Genomic DNA, 13,245 nt, shown 5'->3' with positions numbered 1-13,245 from the left:
ACCCTGGGATCGTAATCTGTCTGATATCATACCCATATTCAAACAGTTACTGCCGGAGACAAGCCCACAGCAAGTTACGCAAGAAAAATCACGTGTATTTAGAAGTTGTTTTCAAGTAAATTTCTCGCCATCTGTATTCGGTCACACGTCTCCAATCATTGCTAGACGCGCCGAAGATCCACTCCATATGTCTGACGTACTAGAAAGCAATATTGCTATTTGACATTTGTTTTCATTGCGCACTTACTTTTTGATGAGCAAATGTCAAATTGCAATATTGCTTACTTAGATGAATTGCTTCGATGTGGCCATTTTAACCCCCCTGAGCGTGTTACAATCATTGCACGTCAGCGCACCTGCAATATAATTGCAGGTTTCGTCCTGTAAGTAGTATAACACAAAAGTGATATTACAGACTACAGCGCGAGGCCGAAGAGGAAGCAGAGAGACAGCGGCAAGAAGAAGAGAGGCAGCGGCGGGAGGAGGAGGAGGCGAGAGAGCTGGCGCAGCTGCAACGCCGTATGGAAGAGGAGAAGCTGCGGAAGGCTATTGAGGTCAGAATCGTGACATGTTACGAAGATACACACACACACACACATACACACCTTATATTTACATGTTAATCTACTGGGCTGAGGGTCAGATCGAAATTAGTCACTATCTGATTTGTATTACGTTACATTGCCTGTTGTGTGGGGTATGTCTTTGTAATGTAATACATTACGAGGAAAGCAAAACGTGAACGCGGGACCGCTCTCTGTCTGAAGGAAACCTAGTTGCTACACAGCTGCACGTGGAGTAGATAAAAAACGTAAAATAAATTGCGAACTCAACCCTCATGCTGAACTTAAGATCCTCTATTAATATAAATAGAGCTCATTGTCAACCATCTGCGTAACATGTCGCTCCCGCATTATCCTAGTAAAGCTTCGTATTCAGTGAAAGAAAAATATATGTGTTGCGGCACTATTGAATACAAGACTTAAGCGCAACGTGGACTCGACAAAAATACTTCAGCGAACGAACTAAGGAGCAAATTAGTAAAATAATATCTACAGAATATAGTAAGTCATAAAGTATAAGATAAACAATTCAACAATACTAGCTTACACTGCCTAGAGAAATGGGATTTACTCAGAATATTGTTGCGAAATACTGATTCTCTGTAATAACCACTGGTTTTGTACTGTCATCGCTTCGCTGATACTTCTTGTCTGGTCTACGCTACGCCTTAGCGAGCCGCGGTTTCACCAACTCATATTTGTACATAGTCAAGAGAAGTGTTAACTTCTGGTGTTATAAAATGTTGCTGGCGAACTTATGACATGCCACTTGATGAAATGTAAAAATATTTTTGTTCACAATGTATTTTGTTAAATCTTACTTTGATGTGCTATGCGCTAGATATTTTCTGAAAATATATTTAAAATATGCGTTACAAGCGCATATTGTAAACGCTAAGTTGAGTGTTGAGTTTGTCTAGGAAATGCTGAGCGAATTAGCGACTTCTTGTTTATTTGCGCTTTAGTGATTGATGCCTTACTATTCAGTTATAGCGAAATCTACGTAATGCGATGTTATTTTATGGTTTAAGCGAATGAAAATAATCAGAAAAGTCATCTAATCATTAAGCTCATAAACTCATAGAAACGCGGCTCGCTTAATCCGTCATCGTGTCATAAATATTTAGTGTAAAATCTCGCCGCTAGACAGAATCTTTTGTTTATAGGCGCAGCAGCAGTTGGAACGGGAAGAAGCGGAGCGTAAGGCGCGCGAAGAGTCTGAGCGCCAAGCCCGCTTGAAGGAAGATGAGGAGAAGAGGAAAGCTGCTGAGGAAGCAGAGAAGATCCGCAGGGAGGAGGCCGAGCGAGAGGAGAAGGAGCGGCTAGCGCGCAAGTTGCGCGTAGAGGCTATCATGGCGCGGACTCGGCTCAAGAAGGTACTTATCACGACATTTTCGATATAAATCGACGCAATTTATAATCCTTCAAGTCGTTCGCAGAATAAACGCGTTGCTATTTCTTTACTGATAACTTGAATAAAGCAGCGTAGGGTCTAAAAACGTTTTGAGCATTTCACCTAAAGAAGACGATTCTGCTATTTTAAATTAATTTATCATAACGCAATTTCTGTCTTCACAGTTTTCTAAGGAACTTAATAAATCGGCGCACAATAATATTTGTCGAATGAACTGGATTATAGCAAAAACAAATTATGCTTGCGTAAATTCTCAGAAGTCTTAGAACGAATACACAAAACTTAGCATTTGAAAAGTAAAATAAGAGTGTGAAACATTAATCTTTCCCATCAACTGCGACTAGCTGTAATATATTTTCTTAGCGTTCAAACTTTTAATGATCGTATTAAAATAACATAATTGTGATATTGACAGCAAGCGGAAGAAGATAAGAAGCAACAGGAGAACAAAGGGCAGGCGCAGACGGGGTCTACCCCTGCCGCTCCAGCCGCCGATCAGCCCGCGCCGACCCCGGCCGACAACGGCAACGCTGTCGCCACTGGAGATTTACTGGGATTCGCCGCTAGTCAGGTCATTATTAACATAACGTACACCCACGGCTATATACCAAATTGTGGTAAACATAGATGCACCCAACGCAGGATAAACGAAGCATTCACACTTCACCGAGGTTTATACAATTTTTATCGCAGTGAAGCAGCGTGGTGAAGTATGCTTCAGACTCCTCTAGTTAATTGACGAGACGCCCATGCCCAGCATTGGGCCGTATGTAGACTGTTTATTGTGTGAAATATAATAAAATCAAAAAGATATACATGGTTACATAAATGTAAATATTGCAGCAAAACGTTTGTGCAAAAAATTGTACTTACGTAAGTACAAATTGATTACATCAATGTGAAAGAAACCTAAGCGACATTTAACGCTCATATTTTAATATTGCAGCCAGAAGAAACAAAACCTCAAGAGGAAGTGAGCGCTCCACAATCAAACAACGCCGCGCCGGCACCGGCCAAGGAATCGAACCCCACACCCAACAACGGCAACGTCACTGCCGATCTACTGGACCTGTCCGAACAAAATAATGTAAGTATCCAAATAAAAGCTGCCTTGCGTAATATTCAACTTGTATTTTTCTTCTTTATTTCAATATTTTGCTTTGCAACTGCGAATGATCATTATATGAAAAAATGTAATATTTACATTGAGTTAACTTTTAGACAATAAACAGTTTATAGAAACAAACAATGCCAACGGGGCAATGCCGCTAGTGTAATGGGTTCGTTTGGACCAGGTCAGATTCAGAACACTTAAACGCCTAGTTGAACGTGACGAAGTTACGTATGTTTCTGATTATGCGACAAATTGTATTATTATAATAAAATTGTGACCTATTATTTGTAAACAGAAAATTATTGTATTGTCTATTTTTAGGGTAATATTAATAAATTCAATGTTAGAAACAAATATAAACGGGAAATCGGTTTATTCAGAAATTGTCTCCCTAGCGTATTTTGAAAATGTCCGTGGTTGCAACATTGCATCAGCTGTGCGCATAAAACTCAAAATAAATCCTTTAGTTGATGACCTTATTAGGGTAGGTTTATAGCGCGATCTACAAAGCTGCCATTACAGTAGCCACATGGAATTATCTTGATTTTTTTAAATGTTTATAACAAATGTACACGCTCTGTTGATTAACGGGAGAGCTGTGGACACATAAAATAACAGTATATTATTTATAATAGCCAAAGAAAATACCTACAAAAATGCAGTCAAGTATTAGCATAGAATAAGGAATAATACTACGTACAGAACGGTAACGCTGCGCTCCCCACCAGGGTCTGAGCTACCTTTACCTCATCGCCTCGAACATAGTCACAAGTTACATGTCAGAAGTCTCACACACACAGATGTGCGTGTAAGATAATATCAATGAGTAATGTCTGTGTAAATCGAGGTTGTTTGTATGAAGTGTCCGGGATATGGCATTAGTGAAAGCATAAAATTCACATTATCCGAGGTCAATCTTAACATCATAACCATATATATTATGGACTTTGGGAGGTTAAGAAGGGTACATCGAAGCAATTCACCTATAAACCAATATTGTAATTTGACATGTGCCCTTATAAAAGTAAGTGCGCAATGCCTAAAAATGTCAAAATGCATTTTTTTTAGATGCTTCAATTTGCCCTTTTAACTCCCCTGGTCAGCATTTAGCATAAGTGTTACTAGAAGAATGAGGATAAAAACTTGAAGCTCAAATTTAGGCGGCAGCAATGTTGAGTGTTCCTAAATTTTGATAGTTCTTCCATACTGTCCTGCCAAATATAATAAAATGTGGTACAACGCGAAGTGTATCCCATCTGAAGGATGAGTTACGAAAAAGAAAAGCCATCAGTTGGAAAAGGCAGTTTTGATTGGAAAGTCGTTTTTCTAAGATTTCTTCTTTCCCATGTTTAGAGAAGAAATATTACACTATGATTTTGCAGTTACACGCTGCACAAAGGGTTATAGTGAAAAAATATAACCAAAACAATACTTTTGTTTACTCAAATAGTACCGAGAACTGACAAAATTTAAGAAAACTCAACAATAGCGACACCTGTTGGGAGAAATACTTTTTTTCATCCTCATTGGTAAATTTTTTGTTTGCGCTCAGTAGACCTAAAAGCTACGCATACTATTTATATTTTATTTTTACTGTGTAAAATTTCATTACTTGCTTTAGTTGTGGAACAAGAAGAAAACAACGGCTACCTCCTGGGTTCGATTCCCGATCGCATGAAACAAGTTTTCTGAATGGGCTCTGATGTTATGAGTAACAGGAACGATTAAAAAATTTGATGCTAATATTTTTTTTAAATGCGCATTTAATAAAATTAACAACACAACAGTTTTGACTTTTGTCTTGAATTCATGGTTACTTGCGTAGAAAAGCTGGTGCTGATAATCCCTGTAAGCAAAAATGTGAGCTATCAGAAATCAAATTATCATCCGCTTTTAGTATTGTTTGAAAATAGATAATGAAATTTAATAAACTGTACGGTGCCGCTTTATAATTTCTCACTATAATAAATCCACCGTGTTATATCAGCGTAGCACGTTCTAAGCTAAGAGTTCATTTACGTCCTTGGCCATGCATTTTTATACCTTATTATCCGTTTGCCGATCACTGGACTAGCCGGTTTCTTAACATGCATAGTATTAAAAGTCCCAAACAGGGAAATTGTATGCGAATGTGTATTTCCTCATAAACTTCCTTATACGACTGGCGCTCATGTGATACGATAAGAATAATAGTTTTCCAAAGCAACTTTAAAATATTTGATAATTTCAGATTGAGGACAATACGCAAGAGCAGACGTCAGCAGCAAACAACAAGCAACCAATAGATAATTCACCGAATGCCAATGCTCCGACAGTAGAAACCAACAATGGTAACGTCCAACACGTTTTGGAACCGAACACCAATGCAGGCCACATATCGGCCAACTTCATCCAAACTGAACGGATGTCCGCAGAGCATAGTCAAAATAAGTTGCCTGAAAATGTACCAAAACTAATCGAAGACGATTTCACTGCGCACAACGGTCATGGGGCGACTCACAATCATCCTCTGACGTTGCAAAACGCAATATAAATTAAAATAGGAATGAATATGAAATGCGAGCGGTTTTCATAACGTATATATTGGCTGCCGGCGACGTGAGGTGAGTAGTAGCGAACAAATCGAGGTAGACCCATAATAATATATATTCGACTGAATTAGACAACTTACGTGATATTGGAATATATCATGAGAACATATTGGAAATTTAAATAGGTATAGAAAGGGAAAATATGGAGGAAAAAATATAAAAGAAATATTGCAATTGTATGTAAGGTGCCTTTTGTAAATAAGTTATTTTTTTGGTGCTATGGATTTTTATTGAACCATATATATTATTGAAACTATGTATGTACCTTATTTATTTCATGCGTAGAGAATTGTTTGATTGTGCACCTATATAGTGAGTTTATTGAAGCAGTAGCAATTATTTTCCCTATAGTATTTTGGAATGACGTTACTTTAGGATAATACGGATCCTCATGTGGATTTTGTTGAGTTCCCAGTCTTGTTGCAGCCAATATGTATGATATAGAAAACAGGATGTTGGTGTCTGCTACTCTAAAACCTTCACTGAAATATCCTCGGATTTAGTGGGTTTCATTTGTGTACGTATTAAAAATATCAACTCTGTTTCTGCAAGGAACTATTTCATATACACAATACTCGGATAAATGAAAAATATGTTTTGTGTTGTATTGTCTGGCTGAGAGAGCTGTACGCCGGCGACTTGTAACGCGGGAAACCCGATGGCCGGGGCTCATTTTCGAGACTATAATCTCTAGTCAATGCTAACAACAAAAACCTAGTGGTATAACCGTGTGTTGTGTATGGAATTTGAATAGTATTGCGGGTGATACGCAGAAAATATAGATAATTGCGGAAGAGCGAGATAGTAAGTACTTTCGTATTACTAGTGAAACTACAATACATATATTGGCCCCGATTCCTGCAGACACCTCCTAGTTTTATTTTAAGGGAATACCCGTCATTTTCTTATTTGCCGAAAAGGAAATGACGGATGATTGACAACTGTTAATCTTAAAATGAATGAAAAGCCCGAGCGAATAAAATATGCATCTCGCTCGTATGCAATGCGTGTGCTGTGAACTTAATTCGGTCGGGTTATTGGCCAATAGAAAATTTTGGAAGGGTTTATTTTAATTTCTACCTAATATTGACGTGTTCCATAATTTTTTTTTTTCCCTTTTTGGCGGATAAGAAAATGACAGGTATAACTTAAAATAAACTCAGATGGTGTATACGGGAATCAGCACCATTGACTAAAATACTAAGCTAGATTTTTCAATGAAAGCTAGTACTTCTAATATTTTAAAGTGGTAACATTTGAATGTAATTATTTACGTCAACATGTAGTATGCGATGGTGCCTTCGCCGCTTCCCCTCCCCCGCACTTCGACCACGACCCAAGATGTGATACAGATTAGAGTAGCAGACTTGGAAAGACACTAAATTATGCTAAATAATGATTATTAATGCATTTATATTGCAAATCCTTGATTCTACTAAGATTGATAGTTATTACAATTGGGTATGCTAAAAAAGAATTTGGCATTTCTTTTTAATGATAATATACATTATTTTAAGAAAGTAATATAATTGCTTGTTTTAACTTTTAGTTCACTGGATATTTCCAAATATATGTTTTTAAATTTTATTACCTTGATGACGTGATACACGCAAAACGGAACGACTTGTTACTTTTTAACGATTTACATTGTCAAAATATATATTATTTTTATTACCAGCCAATCACGAAATATGTTTTCTTTATTGGAGGTCTTTGGCCTGTTTTCCTGTGTCAAGTTTATTTTAACGTGACCAACGTCTTAGGGGTAGAATGGTCATCGAGATTTTTTAATTATTTTAAAGTAATTTTTAACTTGATTTTCAATCTCAGTTTTTAATAGAAAAATATGGTATCATCATCATCATATGGTATCAAACCAAATTATCTCCATAATTTAGCATACCCAATAGCAAAATTAAATAAATTAAGGATCATAATCACTGCTTAACTTTCTTCATGTTACGAAAATAAAAAAAAATATTTTCATACAATAATATAACATTTCTTTGTTAGTGTATGTAGGTAATGAGTGGATTAAAATAAAAGATATATTAATAGGATCAGGGACTAATGGAATTAATGTCATTAATGATTCTATTAAAAATCATTAACAAATCGACTTTGACGGTATCATTTAGGTTGTGTATAAGATGCTGTGGTAATAGCGTAATTATTACACAGTGTGCATTACATTTACTTTGTATAAATTTTAAGTTTTATTTATTGTGATGTTGTATTAAAAATAATAAGAATCCCGGCTGTAGACCTGCAATTTGTTCGTCACAAAAATGACTCATATGAACAATTTCACTCCTCTCAGTAAATATACTTGGAGAACCGCTCCACTACCGTGACGATGGACTTGTTGGGACTTGGGGAAGTGGATGTGCAATACATTTTTTATGTAAATGTATTAAAGTGTGCGCCCATTTCCAAGTGCACAACACGGACTGAGAGACAATGCACCGAGCGGGAACTCGCTCACTCGCCTTGGACATAACCAGTGATAACCCACACATACAGATGCTTGAGTTATCGATAATTCCAGTAGAACCTTGAAGTAATGTTACGATTGGTCAAATTAACTTGTTATTATCTTTTCGAACAAGCAATAAAATGACACGCAATAAAAGCTATAACGTGCATTAAGAACAATAATATATGTGTTACAGCAATAGAATTGTACAGGGGGGTTAAAAGACCACAACTAATCAATTCATCTATAAAAGCAATATTGCAATGGGAGATTTTCTTTTTTAGAGTCAAAAAATAATAATAGTTCTCAATAACTCGTCAGATGGCGCTTAACCAACTACGTTACTGGGCCATTGCCAAAGATGCCACGAACTAATAAGAGATTGATTCATTTTTCCTTGTTATTTGCTTATTTTCAAGACGTGACGTAATATGTATTTTTTATAACAAGTTTTGTTTTCAAAATTTCATCGCAGAAAAATAAATAATTAAGGTTTCGTTATTTGCAGTAACCTGCCAAGTTCAGCGCCATCTATCCAGCAGCTAGGAATAAGAATAAAATAAAAAGAAAATCCCTTATTTGACATTTGCGCATTTAAAAGTAAGTGCGCAATGCAAACAAATAGCAACATTGCTTTTTTAGATGAATTACTTTGACGTGGCTTTGTTAACCCCCCCTGCTCATCACCATAATACACACAATATGGTCTTAGCAAAATGAATGTGGTAATGTAATAAAACATAATAAGTTATTTAACACATGCATAAACAATTTTTGTATAATAAGTAGTTAGCGTTCAAAATGTAATCTGTTTTTGCGAAAAGCTTTGCCCATTTAGTTATTTATTAACGTATTCATTTCTTTCAATGTGATTTTAGATATGTTTAGTATATTTTGAGCGATCTATGTATGTATGAATTTATTTGAACATTGAAAATCTTACCTTAATTTCACAAAGTGAAATATTATCACTTTGTGAAATTATTCTTGTAGTGTGTTGGAACTTTATCTGGTTATCAATACACTGTATATAGAATCAATTCAGTATCACTACATAACACACGTCTATGAATTATGTTGAATCATTCGTAAACTGGATACAGATATCCGTATAATAATTAGTCGTATAAATATAGTAGGTATAAATAACAAATTCAAAATTTCTTAATTATTTCATGCTGGAATCTAAAGTTTCTGACTGTATAGGAATTCCATATAAATATTATTTCAATTCATAAATAAGCAGTAGGTAACTGGTCCTTCTCCAGTAATATAATGATGGTTATCTAGACTCTACCGTAGTTTTATCCTCTGTACAGCTTTTAAAACATTTGGCGTTACGATTAGGTGAACGACTGAAAGTAAACGTATCCTTGCTGTAATAGCAAGCAATGTAGCAAGGTTTTGTAACACTCTTTTCCAAATTTATTACGTACACTTTTTTGCTTGTAGGTAATGTATAAATTTTCACTACAGCCCATTTATATACGATTTTAATCATGTAGGTGAATATACAAACGGCCTTATTAAAATTACTTATACTTAATGGTTGTTTCTTTCTTATGAGTTTTGTATAACATTTTTGTATAACTTTTAGTTGGTGTGGTTCGGAAACTCGTGGTGTTAGAGACAGAGAGAGGTGTTGGGCTCGAATTAAATTAGACTTCGTCCTGGTCGGCCATGCTGGTAAAACTAGCTACACTCAATAAAAAAAATATCTCTTAAAATCCGTCCAGCGGTTCCAAAGTTGTAAAGATAAAAAAATTACTGGTTAAATTTCTATAGCTATGTCTACATCAGTGTGCATTTGTGTTGATTTTGCGTCTTCGGTGACGCGCGCACGAGTAACCATAGCGCATGCGCCAAAAGTATTTGAATATCTGAATGCCGCACGCCGATCTACCAGTGTCTTTCCAACACATGTCCGTATACACAACAGGACCCTTCGTCTGATTCGATCGACAACCAGAGTTTCACTTTCGTAATATTTAGTACCTTCCGAGTAGTGTAAGAAAAATAATAGTACCTTTACAGTTAAACAAAAAACTTGAATTAATTTCCAGCAGGACCCTCCGTGGTTTGAAGGTCTTCAGACCATTGGTGTATATCCCTGTATAGCGGTGCATTAGTACCTTCAGATTATCTTCGTTTTCTTTTAAAACAAATATTAGTTTATAAGAAATAAATCTACAAAATTTTTATACTGCCAGCAGGACCCTTTTTTGTTTTGGTGCTTTCAGTCCAGACATTCATATTTCCTAGCAGCAGTATATTAGTACTTTTCAAAAAAATATCGCTTAATTAAAAAAAAATGTATTAAAAAGTAATAAGACTGATTCTTTATCAGAGAAAATATTCTAACACTTTTATTTATGTGATGCAACCAATGAAATAAAAAACAGTTTTCATGTTATATTAGGTAGGTACGTAGTTTGATATCGTCAAAAAGGAAAACACAATGAAAATTATAACAAAAAATAAATTATATTTACAAAAATTTACATTAGGAATTATCAATCAAAATTACAATTACCAATCAAAATTACAATTACCAATAGAAATTATCAATCAAACGTTGTTCAGCGTGGGTTAATAAAGATCATAGTAGATCATTGGTTGCATCACATAAATAAAAGTGTTAGAATATTTTCTCTGATAAAGAATCAGTCTTATTACTTTTTAATACATTTTTTTTTTAATTAAGCGATATTTTTTTGAAAAGTACTAATATACTGCTGCTAGGAAATATGAATGTCTGGACTGAAAGCACCAAAACAAAAAAGGGTCCTGCTGGCAGTATAAAAATTTTGTAGATTTATTTCTTATAAACTAATATTTGTTTTAAAAGAAAACGAAGATAATCTGAAGGTACTAATGCACCGCTATACAGGGATATACACCAATGGTCCGAAGACCTTCAAACCACGGAGGGTCCTGCTGGAAATTAATTCAAGTTTTTTGTTTAACTGTAAAGGTACTATTATTTTTCTTACACTACTCGGAAGGTACTAAATATTACGAAAGTGAAACTCTGGTTGTCGATCGAATCAGACGAAGGGTCCTGTTGTGTATACGGACATTTCCAACACTGGTAGATCGGCGTGCAGCATTTCATGCATTTTGGATGGCATTGTTTGCTTTTAGGCTAAACAAATACTTACGTGAGGGGCATAAAAATGAGTCTCCAGTAGGCAAAAATAATATTTTACTAGTTTTATTTAAGCGTGTATCGCATCTCGATAATGTTGTTAAAAGCTTGTAGATAGTTAAGCGTGCCGCGTCCATCTTATGACCAACCAAATGCATGCGACAGGCGCACAGATACATACACCTAGATAAAATGTTGCATGTATCATATGTCACAGCTCTTGAAGCAAGGCGAATTGTTAGTTGAAACGCAATATGAACATGAATCATTATCTGAGGTACAAATAACGTAGCACATCACCTACCTAGCACAATCACATGCAAATCAGGACGAAGTATAATATCATTTCATAATAACTGAGCTCCCAACAGGCAAGTGTTCTTGCGTAGGTTACGATTTTCACATTATAACTTTATATATCAGCAATTATAGGTATGAATGAATCCGAGTACATAAAGTCGCAGGCGGTGCTTGGAACCGTTGCTTGTTAGCTGTCATATAAAATATGGTATGTAATGTTTTTATGTATATCACACATGGCTTCTATGTACGTTATTCTATATTATGTTAGCAATCGATGGATTTATAAGGAGAAAGTTTAATAAAAAATATAAAATTTGTTTATTTTTTTATTTGCACACCTGTATCCTTACCATGGCCTCCAAATAACGCGCGCGACGCGATAGGCCGCGTTTCCAATGTGGCGACGACAGATTACCGTGTCGTTTAAAGCGCGTCTTATATAATATAATATAAATGGGAGGTGTTCACAGGGCGACATGATTATACCATGTAGCGACTCCTCGTGGTGTTTATCCACAATAAAAGGGTAAGGTTTATTATCGACATCTGGTGGGCGAAAGTAGAACGAATTATTTCGTGTTAAGTAATCCTAATATCCAATTTATATAGGGTGTTAGTGACATCGTAATGAAAACTTTGAGAGATGATTCAGGCCATGATTGTGACTGGATATTAAATGGAATTTTCCTTCGCAAAAGTATACAACGGAAAATAAACACAAGAAATTTAATGAATTTTACGACAAGAAATTCCACTTGATATCAACTCGGAATCATCGTCTGAATCATCCCCCTCAGTATTCGTTACGGTGTCACTTAACACCCATACCTAATTGTATGGCTACCCTGTATGTACTTGTACGAGGTATAAGTGAAACTGGTTGTTCTCCCAGAAGGAGTGTCGGGGGGTAAAAATGATGTATGGGGGATGTGATCAGGACCACACCCGGTGAGTATGGGACAACTTCCAGATCATGGAAAACTGCTCCGCATCAGGGAGACACCCTACAGTGTGGCGCAACTATCGCACCTGGAACGATTCTTTTTTCACAAAACCTATTTAAATCTTGGTCAAAATCTATCGTGGGTGATAAAAAATCAAAATGGCGGAAAAACAAGATGGCCGCCATACAAAATTTTGTTTTTCCAGAAAATGTCTTGTTGGTAAAAATTGTGTACGGGGTTGTAATCGGAACATATTGTCGAGTATGGAAATATTGTTTGATCTTGAAAAACTGCTCCGCATCAGGGAGACACCCTACGGCCTGGCAAACCTATCGCACTTGGAACTTTTTTGTTTTCACGAAATCTATTTACTTAAATCTTGGTCAAATCCAATCCCCGGTGAAAAAAAAACAAAATGGCGGAAAAACAAGATGGCCGCCATACAAAATTTTGTTTTTCTAGAAAACGTCACGGGGAAAATAACTGTATAGGGTTGTAATCGGAACGTCTTGTGGAGTATGGAAATACTTCTCGATCTTTGAAAGCTGCTCCGCATCAGGGCGGCACCCTACGGCCTGGCGAAACTATCGCATCTGGACCTTTTTTGTTTTCACAAAACCTATTTAAATCTTGGTCAAATTTTATCGCCGGTGAAAAAAAAACAAAATGGCGGAAGAACAAAACGAAAAATT

General features: G+C 36.0%; 1 protein-coding gene across 5 annotated transcripts in view; it reads left to right on the top strand.

Annotated features, from left to right (window-relative positions):
* LOC126380559 (uncharacterized) overlaps positions 1-11,926 on the top strand; it is a 36,891-nt gene extending 24,965 nt beyond the window's left edge. For all 5 annotated transcript variants that reach the window (XM_050030053.1, XM_050030054.1, XM_050030055.1 and 2 more), the window contains 5 exons: positions 416-554; positions 1,730-1,939; positions 2,393-2,548; positions 2,924-3,064; positions 5,322-11,926. In XM_050030053.1, the coding sequence (XP_049886010.1) occupies positions 416-554; positions 1,730-1,939; positions 2,393-2,548; positions 2,924-3,064; positions 5,322-5,624 (949 nt within the window). In that variant the 3' untranslated portion in view covers positions 5,625-11,926. The remainder of the gene's footprint in view (positions 1-415; positions 555-1,729; positions 1,940-2,392; positions 2,549-2,923; positions 3,065-5,321) is intronic.
* Positions 11,927-13,245: the final 1,319 nt, after the last annotated feature.

Source organism: Pectinophora gossypiella, chromosome Z (assembly GCF_024362695.1).
Source record: "Pectinophora gossypiella chromosome Z, ilPecGoss1.1, whole genome shotgun sequence".
NCBI classification, from domain to species: domain Eukaryota; kingdom Metazoa; phylum Arthropoda; class Insecta; order Lepidoptera; family Gelechiidae; genus Pectinophora; species Pectinophora gossypiella.
The sequence above is the reverse complement of the archived record's forward strand: the minus strand, read 5'-3'. Positions and strand labels throughout refer to the sequence as shown.